The following is a 26,996-nucleotide window of genomic DNA, read 5'->3' as shown; positions in this document are numbered from 1 at the left end:
CTTCCCTTGTGTCCTGTAGCCACCAGCAGTGCTCTAGCTTGGTCCTCTTTCCCACCATCCTCGGAACCTTCAATCATCAAAACAAAACAAAATGTTATTGTAAGAATGGCATGGGAACGACTGTAAAACCATCAACTACATAGTAGCTGCAACTAATACCCATGAGTAATGCTCCACAGAGAAGGTAAAGAAAAATATGTGAAGGTTTTCTAGCACATCAGTAAAGACCTTGAGGTGGAATTCATATTTGTGCTTGCTGTTTCACGAGAAAGGGATCCTTGCTCTAAGAGTGTTGCCATTTGATGCAAGCTACTGACTTCAATCTCCGTCACTCCTGACAGAGTTATTTCTCCACCAATTGTCTCTCGAATCTGAATAGAGCTCTTTGATGGTGTGATAGGCCTCATGTTAGCTCCTACATACATGTCTGGTCGGGTTGCAGTCAGGGCATTAGAAACCAGCACATCATGAAGCTCCTCATTAAGAATCTGTGCACCCGAATCATCAACAAGATTCTTCCAGAGAGAAAATTGAATTACCACTCTGGTTCAAGCTTAGGAAACATGAACTTGGTAAACCACTTTTTCCGATGTTTGTTCCATTTTCCTGTACAACAACTCCATTACCTTCGGTATAATACCATCATTGCTACCCCCTACATTATCTCCCGTGCCCATTGTGTATGTTTTTCCAGACCTTATCTGAGAAGTAAATCAACAGAATTCCATTCATCAACACAATGGCAACTCGCCCTCTCTATGCTCTCCCCCGCCAAACTGGCGTGCGCACAACAAAACTCTCCCCAGCAAAAATGGCATGCGCTCCCTTTTGAAAACGAGAGAGAGAGAGAGAGAGAGAGAGAGAGAGAGAGAGAGAGAGAGAGAGAGAGTTATAGCTGTTCGTAAATGATGGAGAGAGAGAGAGAGAGAGAGAGAGAGAGAGAGAGAGAGAGAGAGAGAGAGAGAGAGAGAGAGAGAGAGAGAGAGTAAAGTGTTTGTAAACTAGAGAGAGAGAGAGTAGAGATTCACTGTTTATCACACACAATGTATATGTTTGTGTATGTGTGTATATATATATATATATATATATTTAACACACATATATTTACTTATTTATTTATATAAATAAATAAATATAGATACAATATGTGTGTTAAATATATATATATATATATAGTTATACGTATATATAACTATATACTTATATGTATGTATTTTAATAAATAAATGAATAAATATATCTCTCTCTTTACATATATGTATGTATTTGTGTGTGTGTGTGTGTGTGTGAGTGAGAGAGAGAGAGAGAGAGAGAGAGAGAGAGAGAGAGAGAGAGAGAGAGAGAGAGAGAGAGAGAGAGAGAGAGAGATTCATTGTTTATCACACATGATGTATATGTGTGTGTGAATGTGTATATATATAAATGTATGTATAAATATATAAGTATACATTTATGTACCTATATTTATTTATTTATATAAATATATAAATAAATTAATAAATATATAAATAAATTAATAAATATATATAAAGGTATATATATATATATATATATATATATATATATATATATATATATATATATATATATATATATATATATATATATATATATATATATATATATATATATATATATAAAGGTATATATATGTGTGTGTTAAATATATATACATTTATATTTATATTTATATATGTATATGTAAGGTCTCTTTCTATAGTTTCCTACCACGTTAAAACTCTGTTCTTCTTCTCTCTCTCTCTCTCTCTCTCACACACACACACACACACACACACACACACACACACACTTTTCTTTTTTGTAAATCTCTCTCTGTCTCTCTCTCTCTCTCTCTCTCTCACACACACACACACACACACACACACACATATACATACATATATATAAAGAGAGAGAGAGAGAGACTCTCACACACACACATATACATACATATATATAAAGAGAGAGAGAGAGAGAGAGAGAGAGAGAGAGAGAGAGAGAGAGAGAGAGAGAGAGAGAGAGAGAGAGAGAGAGAAGAAGAAGAACAGAGTTTTAACGTGGTAGGAAACTATAGAAAGAGACCTTAAAGATCTAGAGAGTATTGCTTTTAATATAAAAAATTGAGGAGGCAATAGCGACATTGCTAGTGACTCCTCTTTTTTTTTTTTTGGAACCATTTCAACCTCCACCCTCCCTACTCTCACCATTTCACTTGTATCAAGGAGTTATATAAAGAGATGGCTCAATATAGCTTACTACTTTTTCCATCTTTTAGTGATCTCTCCTCCTCTACCTCTCTACTTACCATCACTCACCATCTCTACTCCTCTACCTCTCTACATAGTATCACTCACCATCCCTCAGTTCTCCCTTTGTCCACTTTACCTATCCCACTCTATCCACCCTACCTTTACCCCTCAGTTCTCTCTCAGCTCTACTCCAACCTCTCCCTCCCTTGACTATCTATACAAACCTCTATCCACTCTACCTCAGTTCTCTCCTCCAACCTCTCTCACTCTTGACTATCTATAAAATCCTCTATCTACTCTACCCCATTTCTCTATCATCTTTCCCTCCAGCTGTCCCTCCCTTACTACATCCACATCCGTTTGTCCATTCTACCTACATCCTATGCTCAGGGCACCTTCTCTACTATCACTCACTCTCTCCTCTATCTTCCCTTCTCATCCTCTCCTCCTGTCCGTCACTTTGCCAACACATTTTCCCACATTCTCTCATTTCATCTTTCACATGGGTGGTGTGGGGGTTGGCAAACCACACCACCTATCATTAGAAGGATCTTTGTTGGTTCTATCTGGAGCTGACATAAATGCACCAGCTGGTTATAATGTGTTTGCCCTAGCAAAATCTGTTGAAGGTGAACCGTTAACATTTCCTTTGCAGAATGCAGGTAAAGGTAATAGCTCACCTCTTTATGTTTTGGATGCTAAAGTTTCCACAGAGTATGTAGCATTCTTGGATTCCCCTGTGAAACCTACTACACCACTACAGTCTGCCGACATACTGTTGCTTTCTTCTGATGAAGAGAAAGAAGACTTTCACTTTGACCTCACCAACAAAACACCCAAAAATGGGGTGATTGACCTAGACTCCCCACTACAAGAGGGATGTAAGAAGGACTGGGCTCCGATCGGTGATTCCTTTAGCATAGTGGATCTAGCGTTACATCCCACTATGAGATCTCCAAAGCTAAAGACCTTGATCGCATCATCAAAATGGGAGCGGGTGGAAGAAATTCCATCAAGCTACAATGGAAACATGGTGTTTGAATTTCCACCTCAGTCAAATATCGAGAGGTCAGCTATGGATGGAATGGAGCAATCAGTGGATGGTCATGTGTGGACAAAACCAACAACCACAAACATCACATTTCCAGCAACTATAAGGAAAAGCTATTGCGGAGGTGATTTTGAATGTGTGTTTGCAGAGTGATCGCAAGTGTTATCTACAAGAATACCCAACCGGTTGTCTTGGACAGGTATTCCTTATTCTTTTGTTCTATGTACAAGGGAAGAGTGACAAAATCACAATTGTAGGCATGGAATTACAAGTAAACTAATTGAGAGACCAATGCTAAATGGTGACTTGCAAAAGTATGGAACCTTGAAGTGCTTTTATTGTCAACATGTGCCTGCTATTCGAAAAACCTGCGACTGCCAGGTTTACTACATAATGCCAACTGACAAACGCTATTCTCAAGCCATGGTGCACCAAGGCTTCCATGACCATGATGTCAAACTAGGGCCATCCAAAAGTACCATTGCAAGGCTGAAGTCTTTGGTGGCTGAGACCATTGATTCGGTTGGCATCCAAGCTGGGCCAAGAAAATCCAAATGGAGGTGGTTAAGCTTATTTCCCAATATTTCCTTCAACCTTCTTTAGGTGAATGCACGTCGCTTGGACAAGTAGAGTTGTCAGTTCTACTCCCAGAAATATTTCCTCTTGTTAAAAGCCAAAGGTATGGGAAATGCATTTTAATATACATTTTAAACTTAAAGTCTTATATGTTTCTAAACTTTCATCATGTTCTCCATAGAATTAAGAATTGGGTGCATAAATTTTGTGGGGAGTCGAGTGCTCATGGAGAGGAGTCATTGATAATTGACTTAAGGAGACGCTTGATATTTTTGTTTATCCATGGCATGCTTTTTCCAGGTCAATCTAATAGAGAGGAGGATAGATGTTTTTTATTCAAGATGTTGTAGGGCCATGTTTCATGGATTTTCATAGACACATTGTTTTTGCCCATGCACATCGCATAAACCTTTGTCTGGGGTGACTCGGAGTGGGAAGGGGGGAGCGATCATAGCTATAGTAGCTAGAGCATCATATTGCAAGATATTACGCTACAAGATGTTGAGAAATTATGTGTACAATGTATAAATTGTGTTTTGTTGCTTAAATTTTTCCTTCTTTGTAGACTTTTTGTAGAATGTTTTTCTATCAGGAAGATAATGGATCCATATTGACAAATTTTGATGAGTGAGATGTCTAGAGTGAGAGTATGTACATATGAGTGTGAGGAATAATTATGTCAAAAATTTTGACCGATTAATAATAATTTTCAATGGTTTTCTTTCCTTTTTAATGTAATAATGATAAAAGTTTAATAAATAGAGCCAAAAAATTTGGAATCAGTTTTTGATAGCAATTAATGACCAAGTGTCCAAATGTTGAGCTGTCTGAGCCACGGGTGGTATGACATGAGAAATGTGGGCAAGTAAGGTAAGTGTGCACATTGTACTCGAGGTAAGTCAAGCACATATAGGAAAAAATGGGCAAAGTAGACCTCATCTATAGTCAGACATTTTCAAAGAGAGAGAGAGAGAGAGAGAGAGAGAGAGAGAGAGAGAGAGAGGGATAGAGCTTTTTGACCTAGATCCCCATGCTGTACTTTTGCTTGCTACAGCCACCCAAGACACTTATACCACACTAGATTTCACAAGTATGCTCCTTATCAATGCATAAACAGTCATGTATGGTCAAATTTGGACAAAAACAATCACTAAAACCGAATCAATCAAATTAAAAGCGGAAATTAATAAACTATTAAAAGAATTTTGGAGGTCAAATGAAGTCCAATTCCAATAATTTTCTCACCAAAAGACTCCATTTACAAGGGAAAATCAGGAAAAGCAATCACAATAATCAAATGGATTGGAACATGGATCGTGATAGATGACCCCCACCTCAGTTGGAAAACATACGTGGCATAAGACATTGGTAATTAAAGTGCCTATACACTGCAGTGATCACAAATAAAAAATGTTGTTGGAACTTGGACATGGATCCTGATCCATGTCCCCCAACATGTGATGACAGGGAGATTTTAGTACGCTTATATTCATCATGCCTTGGGGAATGAGCCTTGCAAATTTTAGATAAAAAGACATTGAAATCATAAAAATTCAATGAAAATTGAGATTTCAGTCTCCATATGGTCATTTTCACCCATGTTTGGGAAAATTTGACCCAAATTCAGTAAAAAGTACACCAATAGCTTAGGTAAAATGCTTGGTAGCTACCCCCTAAGTTTTGCACAAACTGGTGTCTATACATGGATCATGATCCATGATCCCCTGAAGCAGATTGTTCAAGAAATGGATGTAGATTGTATGAAAGTGGTCTTTAATTGGAAAGTGTTATTAGTGTTCAATCATTTCAAGTGCTTCAATTGTCAAGTTTAGCAAAGTGAGAGTGTCAAATGCATAACTTGTGGTCTTGGGCAAGGTTTTGGCATCAAAAGAAGTATTTGAACTTGTTGTAACTCAAAAAATGCCAAAAAGTCCCCGAGAAATGAGTCAAACTTGCCAGAGGACCTAAAAGGTCCGAACAAATTTCAAATGGGATGGAATTCAATAAATAGCTAAGATTTGGGTTCTTCCTCAACTCCAAATTATTAGAAGAGCCAAATGCCAAACGAATTAATCACAATCAAGGATCAAAATACCAACCAAAACCAAATATGGCAAAGTCAGACCAATCTAGTCCATAACTTGGGAAGCTGGGGTAAACTAGAGAGATACCTGTCCAAACCAAAAAATAACTTCACTAGTGTGTTGGAATATGCTATAAGAATAGGTTCCACAAGTTTTACCTCAAATGGCTATTGAACATGGATCATGATCCATGACCCCCTGCAAGCTTTCTAGGAAAAAATCCTACTCTCAAGCTTCGAATGTCAAAGAAGACCTATTCTTAGAATTTCAAATTGTTTGAAGTTCAAATGCCTTGTCAAAATGCCAGAAATATTTAAGTCTAAGAAAATTTCCAAAAAGTGGCATGAATTTCTAACCAATAATCCAAACTCTAGCAGAAGTGAACCATAGCTTCCTAAAATAATACTTTACCAGATGGTATCACCAGAAGTACAAATTTTGTTCCAACATGGATCGCGATCCATGACCCCTTGAAACAGAATTGATGTGCAACCACCTGACCTAGTTCTTGTAGTTCTCCTAGATACACTAGTGAAGTTTGGTCAAGTTTGCCCTTGTTTTGATCAAGTTATGCTCATTTTTCGTTTATGGTCAAGCTTGTATTTTACGGCTAAATGATGTTCATATGCAAGCCATTATTTCTCCTTAGATTTGGGTGGCACTCAATCCGTAACGCGGCTAATAGAGTGTTTTTTGTTAGAAGCATCTATTTTTGCATAAATGTGGCATTCAAGTCGTTAACCCGGCCGTACGAATGCCATATAATTTGTATGTGCATGTGCAGTTAATTTTTTAAGTATTAAGTATATGAAATACTTGGTCTATAATGCGGTTGTGAAGAGTATTTCATATACAAATGTTTGAATTTTTTGATTTTGTTGTTTTTAAGTGTCCATATGAAATTATATACTAGCTAATCATATTCAAAAGAATGCTTTATTCATCAATCATCGTTGTTTTAAATGCTACATTTACATAAATTATATGCAAAAAAGTATTTGCACACAATTTGCATGTTAAATATTCATTTTTATCTTTTTAAAGGACCTCAAGCATTATCGCTATTTTTAATGCTTCATTTACATAAATTCTCTGTAAAAAAGAATTTGCACACAATTTGCATGTTAAATATTCTTTTGAATGTTTTTAAAGAGCATTAATTATCATCGCTATTTTGAATGCTACAGTTCCATAAATTCTATGAAAGTGTGTGAACACAATTTGCATGTTAAGCATTTATTTTTATCTTTTTAAAGAGCAAGAAATTCTTTGCAATTTCCTAGTCTGATTTGTATACTTCCAATGTTTTAAATGAGCTAAAATAAAAATTGACAATATATACATCACGAGGCTTTGAATTGTTTTAAATTTTTAACATGTTCTGTTAGATCTGGACAATTTTATTAGGATTGACATATTTATTGTATTTTACATGTGCAAACATACCATCTAGAGTCAAAATGATTATCAACCTGAATAAATATAATCTTGTTGAACTTTTTGAAGTCTTTAGGTCGGTGTGCTTTGTTTGAACTAGTGTGTATGCACGATGAAAAATTTAAGTTAAAAATTGAATATATGCTGAAATGTTCTAGATTTTTAACATGTATTGTTTGATCTCAATGAAGTTATTATAGACCACTTGTTTGATCTGCATTTTACACGTGTAACATATTGCAATTTTAAGTGAATATTATTTTTAATTTCTATCAATATTTCCATGCACATTTCTTAAAGTCTTCAAGTTGTGGTTAAGGGTTTACTTGAAATAGTGTGAGAGTGTTAGTGAAGTGTGCAACCATGAGTTTGTATTTGATATGTTGTTTTTTGTTGTTCAATGCAAACATGACGCCAAATCAAAAGAAAAGTATTATGCGTGCCATTCGTAAAGAATGTATTTTGGCAATCTCATCATGTGCAAATGGTTGCATACAACAGATTAGTGAAAGCAATGTATTCATCAAAGACCTCATTGGTGCTATATGGGAGAACATAGAGTGCAGGCTGCAAGGTGAAGGCCAATACATTGTTGATTCCAGCAGGGATTCAAGAATTTGACCCCCACCGGCCACAAGGTTAGGACGATGTTGGGCAATATGAAAGTATGTTGCAGAGACTTAAAGGAAGATATCCCTCCTGCCTGGGACATGTCAAAATTAAAGCTCTGGGATAAATTGTGGGAGGAACATAAGGTAAAGATGAATCATGTGAAAGCGCACGACATTGCCACTCCATATATCGGTCGCTTATGTTGTGAGCATAGTCCCACTCTTTGCCAGGAGATTTTTTATTCTTTGGCTTCTTCATACCACTTGTACCCACATTTTTCTCCCTTGCTTTAAATTAAAACTGAAGACAAAAGAACCAGATGTTCAATTTTTGAAACATTTTGTTATTCTCAATATATATTAAAAACCCATTCAATATGAAAGTAACCATGATGCACAATATGAGATTTTCAATGCACGCTAGTCAATCCACATATCGATCACCTATTATTGCGAGAAAACATACACATTGCAATACAGTCTATGCACAACATAATAACTACAAAAATGCTATGAATTTCTCAATGCAATTATTATTATAGTGATTATTTATATGTCCACTTTGATTTGCAAACAATAAGACACATCTAATTTCAAATGCTACAAAGAATAATCAACTTCTACACTGAACAATGTCAGTTGTTTGCAAAAAACAAATGAAAGCAATAAAATATATGATTGGTCATTTCATACACTAATAATCTATCATAATACATATAAACCAATGTATGAACTAACGCAAATAAATCTTCAATATAATCACAATTTGAAGATTACTTGTACTCGGTGAAGGATTGTAGCCCCCCCATGCAACCAATTATTCAATATATAAAATCTATTTTCATCCAATTAAGGATTATAGCTCTTATATTGTGAAGTGACAATGTATATCAACTCAAATCTATGATGGTGAAAAATGCAAGACTTCAAGGATCTTTATATGCCCATGAGAGATACCCCTCCCCAGGGATCTATGCACATAATATACAATTTACACTTTTATACCATTTTCAACATACATCAGAGTTGCGGAAGCATTTGCATAGGGGAGGAGTTCTCAGCACCCGACCAAGCATGGAGTTTAGGCCATGAGCCGGACTGCATCTAGAGGTACCTAGCGACTAGCACTACCCCTGAATGGGTGTTATGAATGAAAGCGTACTCAAGAAAAAATATAACATTGTGGAGGGTGAATATATGTGTACACCATGTTGCGAGAAGGCAGAGAGAGAGAGAATATAGTGGAAGGTGAAATAGAGTGCACAGAGACATGAGAAGATGACAACAAAGAATCTTTAACTGCCCATCTAAATGGAACATGCAACCATGTATTAATGCAATGACAAATTTGGGTATACCATAACATCAAAAAGTTTATGACAAAATAACTAGCAGAGCAGCGGACCCTGTGTAGGGATTGATCGGTCCACCTATCCACTTCCGTTCTACTACGGACATAGAGAATTTCACTTCGTCGGGAGTGAGCCAGAACACCTCCATCCTACCTCAGCCAGACATAGGTGAGCCGCTTCGCCTTCCTCCATGAACCCGAGCTCTGAAAGGATCCCAAATACCAGTAGGTGGTAGGGTATCAACACCAACCATACCAGTTTAGGCGCCCCGCCTCTTTGATGCCCAACACCGGGTGTTTAGGCAAAGCCAAGGCAAGATCCCCGATGCATTAGCCGTGTAGGTCATTCAACCCCCGATGCACTAACCGTGCAGATAAGCCTAAAAAAAAAAAAAAGAAGACCTAGGCAACACCCCCGATCTAGCAAAGCCCCAGGTTAGCGACCCTTTAGTCTAAGGCTAAGCGATGTAGGTGATCCTAGTCTCATAGTGATGCCGCCATGATAAACATAACACATGAGTCCAATCACAATAGCACTTCCCAGATGCACAAACAATTCCTTTTCCAAACAATTAGACTGTACATGGTCTCTACCCTTACACACCTACCATAAACCATCTTGATCACTTCATGATCCAATCCAAAAACCATAAACAATAAACCATAATCCAATCACATCACACGGGTGAGCTCTCCACCCTACTTGGGTGAAGCACGACCAATCCTGCATAACCACTTTAGAACACAACATGTCTGCAAAAATTTCAGCAGCATAACTCAATCTAGAAAAAAACACCATAAGCCACACCGGCTTCCACCATAAAATATCAACCATAATCCATGAGGGAATCTCAGCCATTAACCATAAATCATAATCACATTGAACCAACTCCCACACTTGGAGTTTGACACATTCTCTACAATCAATCGGAGTCTACACACATGTGATCCTTAAGATATGTTTGTTTCATGCATAAAAAGAGTCCGACCAGTGACTAATCTTGATATAAAAATACAATTTTTGACAACATCAAACCATGCAAAGTTGAGGCATCACGTGCACTTCACCACTCTAGCACATAGAGGCAGTTTTGACCTAAAAAGGTGAAAAGCAATCATAACCATGCATATGAGGCATCCACATCAATCCACGAGTTTCCATACATCATATGATAACATTTCAACACCATAAACATGATGCAAAACAACTCCGACCTTTAGGTCAACCATAAACCATAACTTCACACATGTGCAAAAACAACGTTTTGACATTTTTGGGAGCATGCAAAACATGCAAATGAAAGTGTTTGACATCAACCCAATGCATCAAGTTCAGATCTATAATGTAGACTATCACTCCATCAGGTCATTTTGACTAGATGATACTCACACAACAAACGGTAACCCCAAAAGAAAATCACTTTATTCATATCCGCCTATGTGGTTCGGAATGTTTAACCATATACTCTCATGTAAGTTTAGGGCCATCTAATAATTGAAATCAACTCACCAATCAAACCATAAAACATATCAAAACGGTTCGCTTAACTCACGATGTCATATGGTATCCCCCTTTGATAGCACCCCTACGCGTGTAGGTAAAACTGACAATAGAATGATTAATAACTCGCATTCCTGAAGTGATAACGGAGACCTAAATCCATTTATCATCAAGTTTTATCAAGATTTTAGGTTGGTTAAGTGGGTTTGCCCATCCGGTGAATCTATATAGTAGTTCTCCAAGGAGCCTAAAGTCAAAAATTTATGTTGTGTGGTGGGTAGCAATCTGTTTTTGACCATATCTCTTAGCTCGTGAATGTTTTTCACATGACACATAAGAGAGAAAATGTTCTAAATGATGTGTTTTATCTATGGTAGAAAGGTTTCGGGATGATTCATAACGGTTTATGATTTATGACCAAAACAATATTCCTACCACTTCTATGACGTGAAACAAAAAACGCTTCTTTATGCACGTGCATGACCATAACGCATCATGTGCATAAATCAATGTGTAAAAAATGATGAAACAATCATGAGCAACATCGTATGTACTTGGTTAATCCATACATGCACTTGTATACGAAAAAACAATCACTGAGAGGGTGACTACGCAGAAAAACGACATAGAGAGAGATGATGCCTATGGAGTTTATGGTTTCTCACCATGCTTTATAATCGATTAGGGGTTGTTGAAAGAATTCTTGCTTTGTCATAAGAGAGCGGTGATGAGAGCTACGTAGAGGTATCTGCCACGAAAACTTCCGGAGAGCGCGTACACCGTGAAACGAGAGAGAAAATAATAAGCAAATAGAGAAAGATATCTTTCTTCTTCTTCCTCACGAGAGAGAAGAGTTTATGGAGATGGTGATGAAGAACTTGCACCACTCCGTATAATAGATAAGTAATCCTGATGTCAAGGCAAGAGAGCTTCCGCGTCTGAGAGTGTATCTATCCTCCTCAAAGTGAAAGAAGAGAGGTCTTTATATAGGCTCTTAAGGCCAAAAGCACTAGCTAAGAATAAAGTGAGGCAAGGATAGACAAGTTTGCGCACGTTTGTAGCGTTTCAATTTTTTTTTTCTGAGGACACGCATTTTGACGCGCGATTTAGCGACTCTAAGAAGAAGATTGGCCTCCAAGAAAAGAGTTCTAAACTAAGATCCTCCTCTCTTTTTTAAAAAGACTCTTTCTTTCCTAAAAGCAAGCCTTTGCTTTTTGGTGGTCAACTCTCCCACTTACCATTCAATTTTTACATTAAATTTGACCATCCAAACAATATCTAACCAACTAATAAAAACCGTAGCTAGACTACATCACACCGTAACATCCGACATAATTATGACTTTCTAATGCTTTCAATCAAAATTCGACGGAATAGATATCAAAAGTCATTTTTCTTATTTTTTAAAAGAGACCCAAAAATTGGGGATCTTACATCCTCTCACACTTGAAAAATTCGAGGTCTCCTCACCTTGACATGGATAACAAATGAGTAAGCCTAAAACCTTTCGATAGATATATGCTAAATTGACTATCCTATTTCTCAATTATGATCTATCTTCCCGCATTATGAGTCAAAAAGGGTGGTCTGGAGGGAAAAAGTTTTACTATAATTTTCTAAGGAATGGGTAGTCATTTACACACCATTGAAAGATAAGATCTAGTCACGAGACATTAGAAGTCACCCACAAAGGTTATTACTAAAACAAACATGCAAATTTTTTTCCTTGATACACTTATTGAACACTTCAATCACTTTATCATAACTCAAACCAAACACTTTCCGTGAAGAAGAAAAGCCAAACAAGTGCCACCAACCAATGTCACTTATAGAAGTATCATGAATACAATATCCTTTCTCAAACAGTATGCATGAATGCGTGCATGATGCATAACTAACCCGACTAGTATCAGGCTTTAGGCTATCCCTATAACCTTAAGCATTGGCTCTAATACCAGGTGAGAGATACCCATCCCCAAGGGTCTATGCACAGAACATACAATTTACATTTTTATACCATTTTCAATATACATCAGAGTTGCGGAAGCATTTGCATAGGGGAGGAGTTCTCAGCACCCGAACAAGCATGGAGTTTAGGCCATGAGCCGGACTGCATCCAGAGGTACCTAGCGACTAGTGCTACCCCTAAATGGATGTTATGAAGGAAAGCATACTCAGGAAGATATGTAACATTGTGGAGGGTGAATATATGTGTATACCACATTGCGGGAAGAGAGAGAGAGAGAAACAATATAGTGGAGGGTGAAATAGACTGCACAAAGACATGAGAAGATGAAAACAGAGAATCTTTAAATGCCCATCTAAATGGAACATTCAACCATGTATTAATGCAATGACAAAATTTGGGTATACCATAACATCAAAAAGTTTATGACAAAATAACTAACAGAGCAGCGGTCCTTGTGTAGGGATCGACCGATCCACCCATGCACTTCCGCTCTACGATGGATAGAGAGAATTTCACTTTATCGGGAGCGAGCTAGATAACCTCCATCCTACCTGAGCCACACATAGGTGAGGCTGTTTCGCCTCCCTCCATGAACCCGAGCTCTGAAAGGATCCCAAATACCAGCAGGTGGTAGTGTATCAACACCAACCATACTAGTTTAGGCGCCCCGCCTCTTTGATGCCCAGCACCGGGTGTTTAGGCAAAGCCAAGGCAAGATCCCCGATGCATTAGCCATGTAGGTCATTCAACCCCCGATGCACTAACCGTGCAGATAAGCCTAAAAAAAAAAAAGAAGAAGACCTAGGCAACACCCCCGATCTAGCAAAGCCCCAGGTTAGCGACCCTTTAGTCTAAGGCTAAGCGATGTAGGTGATCCTAGTATTGTAGCAATGCTACCATAAGAAACATAACACATGAGTCCAATCACATTAGCACTTCCCAGATGCACAAACAATTCCTTTTCCAAATAGTTAGACTGTACAGGGTCTATACCCTTACACGTCTACCATAAACCATCTTGATCACTTCATGATCCAATCCAAAAACCATAAACCATAATCCAATCACATCACACGGGTGAGCTCTCCACCCTACTTGGGTGAGGCACAATCAATCCTGCATAACCACTTTAGAACATAACATGGTTGCAAAAATTTCGGCAGCATTTCGGCAGCATAACTCAATCCAGGAAAAAAAACCGTAAGCCACACCGGATTCCACCATAAAATATCAACCATAATCCATGGGGGAATCTCAGCACTTAACCATAAAACATAATCACATTGAACCAACTCCCATACTTGGAGTTTGACACATTTCTGCAATCAATCGGAGTCTACACACATGTGACCCTTAAGATTGTTTCTTTCATGCATAAAAAGAGTCCGACCAGCGACTAATCTTGATATAAAAATCCAATTTTTGACAACTTCAAACCATCAAAGTAGATGCATCACATCCGCACTTCACCACGCTAGCACATAGAGCTAGTTTTGACCTAAAAAGGTGGAAAGCAATCATAACCATCCATATGAAGCATCCACATCAATCCATGAGTTTCCATACATCATATGATAACATTTCAACACCATCAACATGATGCAAAACAACTCCGACCTTTAGGTCAACCATAAACCATAACTTCACATATGTGCAAAAACAACTTTTTGAAATTTTTGGGAGCATGCAAAACATGAAATGAAAGTGTTTGACCTCAACCCAATGCATCAAGTTCAGATCTATAGTGTAGACTATCACTCCGTCACCTCACTTTGACCATATGATACTCACACAACAAACGGTAACCCCAAAAGAAAATCACTTTATTCATATCTGCCTATGCAGTTCGGAATGTTTAACCATATACTCTCATGTAAGTGTAGGGACATCTAATAATTGAAATAAACTCACCAAAACAAACCATAAAACATATCAAAACGGCTCGGTTAACTCACGATGTCATATGGTATCCCCCTTTGATAGCACTCCTACGCGTGTAGGTAAAACTGACAATAGAGTGATTAATAACTCGCATTCCTGAAGTGACAACGGAGACCTAAATTCATTTATCATCAAGTTTTATCAAGCTTTTCAATTGGTTAAGTGGGTTTGCCCCCGGGGTAACCGTTGGACAACCATGGCAGCACATGTTTATGATCCGAGGCAAGTTTTAATCTTATGTTCAATACTCAACACATATTGACACATACTTCAATGTTAATGTGGCTTTGTGTTGATGTTCAATGTCCGAGTATTAATGACAATTGCTATATGTGAGATGAAAGAAGAGGAAACTACAATCCAGATGATATTTTGGCAACAAATGATCAACGTGCTAGAGTGCAATGGGGTGCCCCCACCAGATTTTGTTGGCTTTATGACAGATGAAGCCCAAGCAAATTGGAATGCGGTGCATAAAAGTTTCAATGGAGGTCCGGATATGGTGATGAAAGGTAGGGAGAGATCATGCCTTTTCCATTGGGAACAAAGTCTAGGGATCCACACCACAAAATATGTGCTCAATGCATTTCAAGACGAGCAAAAGGGACTGTGTCGAATGTGGCGGTGCGCGCAAAGCAGTGAAGATGCAGAGGCCCAATATCGGTTCATTCGAGCTTGGTGGGCAACAAGAAAGGTGGCAGATGGGAATCTAGGCCCAATGGAGTGCTGGTTGAGTTGGTGGCATGTGAGGTACCCTCATTGGAGGAAGGAAATTGTTGGTGTAAGTTTTAAAATTTATTCTAGAATAGGTTGTAGGATGTCCATTTAATTAGACCCTTCATGATAACAATGAAATATATTTATTTCTTTTTTTGTAGGCTCTAGATGACTATTGCATCGAGGTTATCCCTCGAACAAATCTCTCAGAGTCACGTCACGCTTCATGGTTAGCAGGTGAAGGTCACAAGCCTAAAATTTCTTTGTATGATGCAACAGTTTTGGATATTGGGAACACTCTTCTTCAACAATCCAAAAGAATGGCATATACAGAGGGTAAGTATATAGGAAGCGGACCAAGCATAAGCAAGATGAGAGACAAGGCAGCTTCACAACAATTTCACACACCTACTCCATCATAGACTAGCCGTGTTGTGAACGATGCAATTGGAGGAACTGGCCTTCCAAAGGTGCCAGAGTTTTTTGGAGACCAGGTTACAATGACAAGGAGACGCAAGACATTTGGCAATGTTATAGGCAAGGAGGCAAATAGTTCACACAAGCCAGAGTAGGGGGGGGGGGGAGAAGGAGAGTGTGGGTGTGGGGGGAGGGGATAGAGATAGACAAGTGAGAGAGAAAGAGAGATAAAATCAGCAAAATAGAGAGAGAGAGAGAGAGAGAGAGAGAGAGAGAGAGAGAGAGAGAGAGAGAGAGAGAGAGAGAGAGAGCTCAAGGGAGAGAGAGTAAGAAAGAGAGAGGAACATGGAGAGAAAGAGAGAGTGTGTTGGGGAGAGAGAGAGAGAGAGAGAGAGAGAGAGAGAGAGAGAGAGAGAGAGAGAGAGAGAGAGAGAGAGAGAGAGAGAGAGAGAGAGAGGAGGTCCTTGAGTAGCCCACTAGAAGGAAGAGTGGGAGGAGACCGACGGTAATGGGCGGTCGTGGTAGGAGGAGGAGTGGCGGATGGTGGTAGTGAGCTAACACCACCAACCACCGGTGATGGGCTAGGTGTTGGTGGTCATGGGTGGTAAGGGGTGGCAATGGGAAGTAGAGGTGGTGGAAAAAAAAAAAGCTCGCTCTAAAGCTCGCTCCATAACCACCCCCGTACATATGCTCTCTCTAGACATTTAATTTTTATGTTTTGACTTGAGTCTTTTATGTACATGGTGACCACATGACTTGAACATGGCAGTATGGTGGTTATGTCACTAATTATGTGATTGGAGGTTTGTTATGTGGTATGATATGCATATCATATTGCTACTTGGAATCTAGTTTGGCTTTGAGGTTTCTTGAGTTGATTTGCTAAGCTACTTTGAGACTATGGCAAATATGTTGTTTGATCTTAGTACTTTATAATATGGTGTTGAATCAAAACTAATTAGAAATATATATAGTTCTTTTTTTAAAGCTACATTTCAAGATAATAAGGGATATGCATGAGCATACATTCCTACAGCAAAGGCATGCAAACATGTCACACTTGATTGTTTGGTGATTGAAGGATTGCACAATCTAATGTAGACTTTTATAATGCTACACTAATATTATAAGATATCGTTAGTGTAATAGGAGAATTAAAAAGCTCACAAATAATGTTTCAATTCCAAAAGCGCGAAAGTGAAAGCTTGCAAACATAAAATCCCCGAGAAGGATAGTTTTTCCATTTGTTTTCCATGTTTTGGCCTGCTTTAAGTCCCACTTGGTAAGCTTCCAAGGCTGCATTAATTGGCTCAAAAATTTTGTCTACCAAAATTGATCCTCCAGATTTCACGGTGGTTTCCTTGATTTCACTTCCAGTTTCTTTCACTTTTTCCTGGAATAGTTTCTTGGCTTTCTCCTCAATTTCAACCCTTTGTTTTTGTTTTCTCATCTCATACCTTTTGCTTCTACTTCTTTTGGTCTTTTGAAAGGAAATTTTAGTATTCTCCGAATCATCAGAGGAGTTATGTTTCTTTTTCTTAGCCTGGGCTCTGTTGATTACCTTGATTAGAACAATAGGTTCACTCTTGAATGAGCTACTAGGTATCACTTGGACTATGTTCACTACTGTTTTACCCTTGTTTAAAGGATTTTTTTGGACAATCTTCAGGGAAGTGTCCTCCCTTTTTGCAACATTGTATACAAAAATCTTCAACTGGCTTAAGGTTCTTGTCAGGCTATGGGAATTCATTTTTCCAGTGATCATCTGCACCACAATTGTGACAGTTCCCAGTTCTTGGCTTAATTATGGGTCTTACCATCGGAGGTCTAGCACCTTGATTAGCTACATAGTACATCCGTGCAAGCTCCATTGTAGTATAAGTCACATGTTATTCCATTGGTGGGGGATGTGAATTATACCAATCTCCTTCTACCATTACTGTAGATGGACTAGGCTCATCATAGGGTGTAACAGGCACTAGTGCTTGTTCATCTATGACTCCCTCTGAATGCATGTACTTTACGGTAACTGCATAATGTCCAATATATGGAGGTTGTTGACCCATCACATGTTGAGGTATTTCCATAGCCATCGGTGGTCTTTGAGCTGGGGCCATATTAGGATGTTATATATAAATGGGTTGTCCCTATGGCCTCATAAGCACGTATTGAACATTCCCATCATACTTCGGTCAGTAATAGCACTCATTGGTCTGATGGTTGGTCCTTTACCCTCGATTACACACCATTTCTGCGGTCTAATTGGTTGTTCCTGTTGAGGTATCCCTTGCCCTGGTCCCCTCATAGGTGCTTTTTTTGCATGTTATTCATCATTTCATTCATCCTTTTAAGCATGTCTTCTATGACTGTAAGCGGTGCTGCAGCAGCCATTCCCACTTGTGCTGGTTTGGTAGATGTTGTTTTCTCACTTTGGTTATCCTTAGGGACATCTTCTTCATTGAGAATATCACAATTGTCTCCTAAGTCAATAGCATCTGACACACACTCTTCTAGGGTGATATGTTTCTTGCTATACAATATAGCATGAAGTTCTTTGTTTAGCAGTCCCTCTAGAAACAATGATACTAATCTTTCTTCTATAGGTATCTCTAGTTCTGGGCATCTTGCAATGTATTGTTTCATACTAGCTGCACAATCCCTAACAGACTCACCTTGTTTCTATTTGAAGCTATAGATTTGAGCTACCGTATTGTGTTTGATCTTCATTTTGGAACAACATCCTTGAGCTAATGTATTTAAGTGGATGATTGACCTTGGTGTAATGTTTTGGAACCATGTCAGTACTTTTCCCTCTAATGTCATTCCAAATCCCTCGAATTGAGTATGGAAATTAAATATGCGTTCTGCTCTTAGCACTTGCATAAGTGGTCATATGGATCCCCAAATCCACTATATTTTTTGACCCATTTTTGAAAATCAGCTGGTCTGACACGTCTATTTGGTTTAACTCCCGGTCTCCTTGCAGTTGGTCTTGTTCCGAGTCCTTCAAACCAGTTTGTTGGAAATAGTGACTCGTGTAGCCCTGGACTGGCTTTAGTGTCACCCGGTTTTGTTTGTGATGAGGTAGTTTCTGGTTTTTTAACATTACTCTCAAAAGATCTCTCGCGGAGTTCATCTCTTGGAATAGTTTATGATCCTTGGCCCAATATCCAATCCCTTAAGGAGTATCCTTGATATTTGATTTGTTCCACCTCCTCATGACTCATCATAACAAAATTATTGCTATAACAATCCCTAAATAGATAGGTCGGTAGATCTACTGAACCCTTGTCTTTAATTTTGAAGATATAGATGATCTTCATGGGTGTTAACTGTTCTGATCTGGCATGAGAAGTCCATATAAGATCTTTGACGTTTCTATCCTCCCAACAATAGACTCCGATCCTAGGATTATCCGTACTAAGCCGTTTGAAAGGCTTCAAATCAACTTGATTGTATCCCTTGAATTCTAAAGTCGGTGGTCCTTCTTTTCTTGCCATATCTAGAATTATGGTATTTACTTCTAACCCCCATTTGTCTATCAGATCAGGGTTTTCAACTTGTAAATACCGAGTTTCATTTTTATCCATGTACATTTTTCCTTGTTTGTTTGCCTTGATTTCCTCTTCAAACTCTATGCCATGGTCATCAATGCAAATAGCATACTCTTCATTCGGATCCAGATAAACCTGAGCTCCATGGCGATTAGTCTTATAAAGGTGAGTAAGTGCTTATAACGCATTGTCGTTCCGATTTCTGAATGAGTCGAATAGGAAGACATTTCAGATGTTGATTCTGAAAAAGTGTCTGAGACTTTTTCAAAGATAGTGTCCAATTGATCTCCTTGATTCACACTCTCTTTGGTGGATACTCTACTAGAACTCTCTCCAAATATGCCTTGGTTTGCTAGTATATTGCTAGTATACGCCAGATCTAAGGTTCATATAAACTTGTGAAGCCCTGGAGTACTTACCGTCGGATGATTGACTTGTTATCAGCTCCTTCCACTTGACTTGATTGCAACTCTTGTCGAGCTTTCAGTTCCTTGTCTGCAACGTGATTCCTGTATCAATTTTAATCAAGTTAACTATTCTTTCGCAAAGAATGTATAGTTTTTGCTAACTATTGTGACTAGTGACTAGTCTATGTGCATCTCTTCAATTTGAGCTAAGTGAGTCAGCAATTGAGACTTTCAGATTCTACTTTTGTAAAAAGCCAAAGACAAATCTGCAACCTAGAAACTGAGTAAACATGTACTAATTTGGATCCGATTGAAACCAAAATTGCCCGGTGGCCTTGTATTATGTTTGTCTAACACTGTACAAGCTCAAAAGTTCAAAATGGTGTCTCTGTGTATCAGTATAGTAAATAATCATGATTATTTACTTTTCTCAGTTTTTTATAGTTTTTGGCTTGTTTTGCCAAGTATGCAACTTGTTAAGGTCAATGGACAAGTTTCACTAATTAAGTTAGAACAAAATTTATTCAAGTTATCAACTGTTTTGTATCAGCAGACTCAATTTTGAAGAATCTGGCTTAAGTCTCACTTTTGTGATCCAAATTTCACCAAAATTTATTTGCGTGGTCTACTTGATATGCTTGACCCTGTGGTATACTCAAATGTGCAAAAATGTCCAGTTTTATAGCAGATGTAAATAATCGCGATTATTTACTTCTACTATTTTTGTGCAAGTTTTTGCCACAATCTTGACACAGATTTGTGAATTAGCTTAACTTAAGCTCCCTAGCCAAGTTTCATCAAGTTTGGATAATTTTTATTCAAATGGTCAACAATTTTGTGTCTACAGACTGACTTTACAAATTTGGCCACAATTTTCACTCCAATGATCCAATTCTTACCAAATTTGGTATGTGGGCTTAAGATAACATGCCAAAACCAGTGGTATGCTGGGTTGGTCAAAAAAAGTTGAAAAATGGGACAAAAGTAAATAATCGTAATTATTTACATCTGATAAATTTTTGTATCTTTTTGGTCAACTGAGCATGTACACTTGTTTAACATATCATATAAGCCCATGAGTCAAGTTTTACCGAGTTTGAACAAAATTTGTTCAAGTTATACTCAAATTCTCGACAATCAGTACAGATTTCAGTTTTTACCAAGTTTTTGATCAGTTTGGTGATCCAAATTCTATGGGCCTTTACGAAAGATGTTTGTACACATGCATAGAGTCTCTGGTATCAATCTTGGTCACCTTTAAGCTAAAAGTAAATAATCACAATTATTTACTTTAGGCCTAAAATGAGCATTTTTTTCAGCTTTTCCAGAGGACAGTCTTTTTATGACCTATTTTAAGCCTCTGAGTCAAGTCGAAACTTAATTTGGCCTAAAATGTCAAGTAAAAGTAAATAATTTGAGTTTTTGCAAACTGTTGAAATGTTTACCTCATTGCGTTCTTAAGCTTACCCACTGGTTCATACAACTTTTTAAGCATAATCCCCAGCCGGATTCAGTGGTTGACAGCTTTTGGTGCTATTTCTAGCCGTAGACCTGAAATTCTACAACTTCACATAAACAACTCACAACTGATTCTTTTGGATAGAGCAATGTTCTGAGATCCCACCTTGGATTCTACTTACCCTACTCCTAGATTCTACTGCATTGGGGTTGTGGAAAGTGTCCACAAACACTCACTTTCTTGTTTTTTATAGTTTTTTGAGCCTTGATCTTAAGACTTGTCTCGTCCATCAATCATTCTCAAAATCCTAATCTAATCCTATAATCCTATAGTCCTAAAAGGTACTTAGCAAGTACAACCTACTTCCAAGCTACCGCTACACAGCAAAAGACGACAATCTTCAGCTATGCGGTTTTAAAAAGAAAGTTTTGACTCTAGGTGATCTTAGAGGAAGTTAAAGGATAACTTCAAAAGACTCTCATGTTTTTCCCTAGTTTAGGTCTCTTCGTTCCCCAGCAGCGACGTCAAATGTGGGACGGGTTTCTAACCTCACTCCTATCTTATTACAGACATAGCAAGAACCACGAATATAATTGTTAATCCATGGGACAAAGCTGACTCGACTAGTGCATAGAGCTTCATAAGCATTTCATGGTCATCCGTAGCTTTTGACGTTAGTCAAGTCAGCTTCGTCCGTAGCAATGCCAAAAGCTACGGATGACCATGAAATGCTTATGTCAATGCGTAGAGCTCTTACCTGCGGTTGAAGCGCAGCAGACTGCACTGCAATGTGACAACCGAGAAGGGAGTAGGAAGCGCGAGAAGGAGAGAAGTGAGCACCGTTAGCTCACTCTGTGTTTCTATTATGCAAAACTTATAAAATACTTACAAAAATTGGCTTTTATACCCTAGCCAAGGTTTTTGTGGTCAAAACTAATAATCTGGGAGCTCTAACTGAAGACAAGTTGATACAATCTGGAAGTTTGTAGCCCCGGCTCATCAATTACATTGTTTATATGGAAAATAGGAGTTACAATATTCTCAATTTATCAAAATAATAAGTGTTTTTACAATGAAAGCTTCGAAAAATGTTATCCGAGTTATCTAAGTTAGCTTGCTGGCAACAATTTTTGATTAGAAAAGTCATAAAACTTGTCTTCTTTTCCCATGACTTGGTATTCTTCTTTTGAGGCACTCAAAATCTCATCATTGGCATCCTCATGTAATGGCATGTCTTGATTGGAATCGTAGAAGAGTTTCTCTAGTTCAGAGATATCTCTTACAGAGATCTCTTTTCTTATTCACATGTATAGTGTCTCACCTTTTTTGCTTTCTATTTCTTTGTTATCTCTTGTCTCATGAATCAATCCACCCATGGGAAAGGGAATAATGTCATAATCGTCTTCATCATATAATTTTGTTCATCACATAAGTTTGTTGGGGTGGTTTCATTCACGCACACATCCATGGTGGCTATAAATTGTGTCCATTGTAGAGGTTCAAAGAGTTCCTTAGGATAAGGTTTTGGCATGTAAGCATCATCTTCTAATGATCTTTCTAACTTACAATTTTTTTTTGAGGAGACTATCACAATCTGAAACTCCACACATAAAAATATGAGCTTTGGACTGCAGTCATGTAGGAAATTATGGTTCATTTATTGTGGTAGAATCAAATGCTTCAATAGATGTTCTATTATAACGCTTTATCTATAATCCTTCAAACTTACTCTCGTAGTCATTTCGTTATGACACAAGTAGATATGGCCATAACTCCAATCTTGAACCATATTAAGTTGTCTCATGAATGGATGTTTTTAAATAGCATCAAAATTGTTGTCCTTATCAAAGTCTACAATTGTAAATGTATTGTAACATTCAATGGTCTAGTAGCTTGTGTGTAGCGGAAAATAACATAGACATAGTGGGCGTTTCATTAATATTAGATTTCTAATGAGCATAGCAAGAGTGCTTGGATGGAGAGAGCAAAACAACATAACACCTAGTTAGATAGGCATGAACAATACTTCAAAAGAGAGAGAAATTAAGCTATTGACAACAGTCGAGGACCGGATTTACATGGAGCCGATCCCCCCTCCAAAAGGCTTTGTATTATAGGTTCCCCCATCAAGGGAGACATTTTACAATACAATACTTTGTGTTCCTTCAATAACTTGCTGGTGCAATGAAGATGGAAGCTTCAAGCACCAAGCTTACACTTGAAAACACAACATCAATTCCCTCACGGTCTCAGACCCAAGACCTCACACACCTTCGAAGATGGTGAAAGCTAGGAGGGTATGAGAGTAGATCGAGAGGAAGAAGGATTATTCTTACGAGAAAGAAGTATGTCTCCTCACATAATCACTCTTAATAGCTTAGCATAGCTTAGTAATTATCATGGTAGAGGAGATGAGCAGACATTGGAGCTTAGCTCTTGGTTGGATTTGCATCACAAACCCAAGAGTTGTTGGTGTAGGCCTCCCTTCTCAAAAGCTTGGAGAAGATGATAAGCTTTCCATTAAAGCTTGGAGAAGGAGATAGTCTTCTTTACTTCACACATGAGCTTGCGTGAGTGTGTGTGTGATAATGCCTTGCAAAAATCAGCCCCCCCCTCCCCTCTCTCTCTCTCTCTCTCTCTCTCTCTCTCTCTCTCTCTCTCTCTCTCTCTCTCTCTCTCTCTCTCTCTCTCTCTCGGTTGACCCCTCTTGCTAATTCCTCTTGTTGGCCCCTCATTAGCTCATGCCAGGCTTAGCCAATAGGACATTAGAAGCATAATGGCTATCCTTGTGACATGTGTCCCCCTTTCCTCTTTTGTGAGAGCTTTAGGTATTTAAATAAATCAAATAATCACTCATTGGACCTCTTTGTCTTCTGGCCAATAGGAATCAGGCAAGTCATTGGTTTGCTGAATGCTCATTGGACCCCTTGGGAGACTGTCCAATAGTCTTCTAGAGAGGTTAATTTCTATTGGTTATTTTCTCAAGTGTTTTTAAATGAATTAAACTAAATGTACTCTAGCTTAATTCTCATTGGTCCACCTCTATGGCCATCCAATAGGATTTGAATGCACCTTTGGGGCAACTGGGCTAGGAAACTGACATGTGTTCACTATGCCCTTTGTGTAAAGGGAGCTTGGAAGTGTGTGTGTGTGCGCGTGTGTGTGTGTGTGTGTTTCTCTCTCATCCCCTACAAATATGGCTCGCCCCCTCTTTGATAGGGATGTGGGAAGACTTTTGAGTCTTCCCGCAAGCATCCAATTTTCCCTAAGGTTTGACCATTGGACATTACCTTTGAATTTTGGAACCTTAGCATCTGGAAGTCTTAATGGGCTAAACCCTAAGGTCTTTGAATCACCATTCATGCACATTACTCTTTTGCAGATGGCCCCCCCTTCGGATCCCTATTTTTGCTCCTTTGGATCCCTACTGTGATTGGTTTGCCAGCCTAACCAATATTCTAGCTTTTTCTCCTTGGTACTTCCCCATATTAAATGATCAGTTTAACATGAGAAAATCATTTAGGAGAATTAAATATTAGTTATTATGACATTACCTCTCTCTTGAAACCATAGTCGTCCTCGACTATGAGGTAGAGAAGATAAAGCCTAGTCATTAGTCCGTTTGCTAGCGGGTAGAGGACCCCTATTTTACCCTACAACATTGTTCCAAAATGAATGACTAGTCCATTTGGTGCTTGAGAGCCTTAGCTGCCACAAGCATGTCTGCACATCAGTCTTATCAATCTTCCATAGTAGAGTGACAAGCTCTACTTGCTGTTCGAGAGACGTCGTCTCCGAAAACATGATCCTAAGCATGCATACTCATTAACATGTGTGCACTATAAAGAAAAAGAGAGTCTTATAAGATGAAACCTTTGCTCATTTAAACATATTTACACTTGCTTACTCTAGGGAAGCATTGTAAGCATTGACTAGGTTTAGGTTATCCTTTAATTGTATGCCTTGCATCCATCTAGCATCTTCAAAAGGATAGTTCTCAAACTTAATAAGATACCGATGGATAATCTTACCGCCTCTCAATACCTTGACTTTATGTGAGAGAATGGACTCAGGCTGCATCACCTCTTCTTGGTCCTTGATCTTTGGTGGGTCTTCAATAGTTGGTCATTGAGGTGGGTCTCCTTTGTAAGGCTTTAGTAGGCTCACATGGAAAGCATTGTGTATGAGCCAATGACTGGGCAAATTGAGTTGATAGGCCATCTCATTGATTGTTCTAAGAATCTGGAAGGGACCATAGTACCTTTTTGCTAACTTAGCGTAGTACTTTTGGTGTCCCGTGGGATTCTTGCCCGTTGTGTGCTTTAATCGAGCCTTGGGAAATTTAAGCAAGACCCAATCATTTTGTTTAAAGGCTTGAGCTCTTTTATGCTTATTAGCAGCCTTTTGCCTTTGTTGTGAGATAGAGATAACATCCTTAATCTTTTGGAAAGATTCTTGTAGGTTTTGGCTATACTTATATGCAACGAAGATCTTCCCGTGTACCTTAAATAGTAAGGGACTTTTGGATCTTCCCTCAATTACCACAAAAGGTGCTTTTTCGATGGAGGTATGTATAGTGTTATTGTAGGCATACTCCACTAATGGTAAGTACTTCTCCCATTGGGACCTTTGATCTACTTCTCTTACATAGGCTTTTAGTAGATCAAGAATTGTTACGTTAGCTATTTCACTTTGGCCATCCGTTTGGGGGTGATATGCCGAAGAGAAGTTTAGCCTTGTCCCTAAATTCTCAAAGAGACCCTTCCAAAAATTATTGGTCATTCTAGGATCTCTATCAGACACTATGGACATTGTCAAGCCATGGTACTTGAAGATTTGTGATATAAAGAGGGTTGCCATTTGATGGGCTTGATAGTCTTTTTGACAGATATAAAACGAGCTTGTTAATTTGCTGAACCTGTCTACTATCGTCCATATTCCTGTATTCCCATGGATAGACTTAGGCAACCCAAAGATAAAATCCATGGATATGCTCTCCTATGGTGAATTAGGGATTGGCAAAGGTTGAAGCAATTCAGGTTGCTTCCCTCTATCAAACTTCATCTTTTGGCATACCACACATTTTGAAACATACTCTTGTATGTTTGCTTTCATGGTAGGCCAATAGAAATATGTTTCTATCCCTTTTAGGGTAGACTAAATCCCTCTATGCCCTGCATAAGGAGAAGCATGAGATTCACACATTAATTTCATGGTAGGCCAATAGAAATATGTTTCTATCCCTTTTAGGGTAGACTAAATCCCTCCATGCCTTGCATAAGGAGGAGCATGAGATTCATACATTACTTTCTCACATACTGAGTTAGTAACGCATAGTCTATTGCCATAAAGAAGATAACCATCTTGTAGGGTAAATGGTTCTTCTTTATTCCCTGGTGCAAGGGCTGAAATCACATGTCTAAAATCAAGATCAATAGCATACTCATATATCATGGAAGATAGATCATTGTGAGTTGCTATGGAAACCGCATTCACTCTCGATCGTCTTGAGAGTGCATCGGCTACTTGATTATGTCTGCCAGCAATGTGAGCAATATGAAAATGAAATTGCGAAAGAAAATTTTCCCACCTCATTTTTTTGTCAGAGAGCTTGGTCTGCATCATGAAGTACTAAAGGCTTTGGTGATCTGTACGCAGAATAAAAGGAGTTC

General features: G+C 38.4%; 1 protein-coding gene across 1 annotated transcript; it reads left to right on the top strand.

The window, feature by feature from the left end:
- Positions 1 to 15,386: 15,386 nt before the first annotated feature.
- On the top strand, positions 15,387 to 16,059 carry LOC147454876 (uncharacterized). The gene is made up of 3 exons (XM_086517088.1): positions 15,387 to 15,551; positions 15,649 to 15,823; positions 15,941 to 16,059. Exons 1-3 carry the CDS (start codon positions 15,387 to 15,389, stop codon positions 16,057 to 16,059), a joined length of 459 nt encoding a protein of 152 aa, XP_086373214.1.
- The last annotated feature ends 10,937 nt before the right edge of the window (positions 16,060 to 26,996 follow it).

The sequence above is a fragment of the Adiantum capillus-veneris genome, chromosome 7 (assembly GCF_014529385.1).
Source record: "Adiantum capillus-veneris isolate H3 chromosome 7, ASM1452938v2, whole genome shotgun sequence".
NCBI classification, from domain to species: Eukaryota; Viridiplantae; Streptophyta; class Polypodiopsida; order Polypodiales; family Pteridaceae; genus Adiantum; species Adiantum capillus-veneris.
Note: the sequence above shows the minus strand (reverse complement) of the source record. Positions and strands in the feature narration are given on the sequence as shown.

Coding starts and splice junctions, on each gene's coding strand:
- LOC147454876 (XM_086517088.1), top strand. CDS start 15,387: ATGTGGCGGTGCGCGCAAAGCAGTGAAGATGCAGAGGCCCAATATCGG. Junction 15,552..15,648: donor GGAGGAAGGAAATTGTTGGT/GTAAGTTTTAAA, acceptor CTTTTTTTGTAG/GCTCTAGATGACTATTGCAT. Junction 15,824..15,940: donor AAGAATGGCATATACAGAGG/GTAAGTATATAG, acceptor ATGCAATTGGAG/GAACTGGCCTTCCAAAGGTG.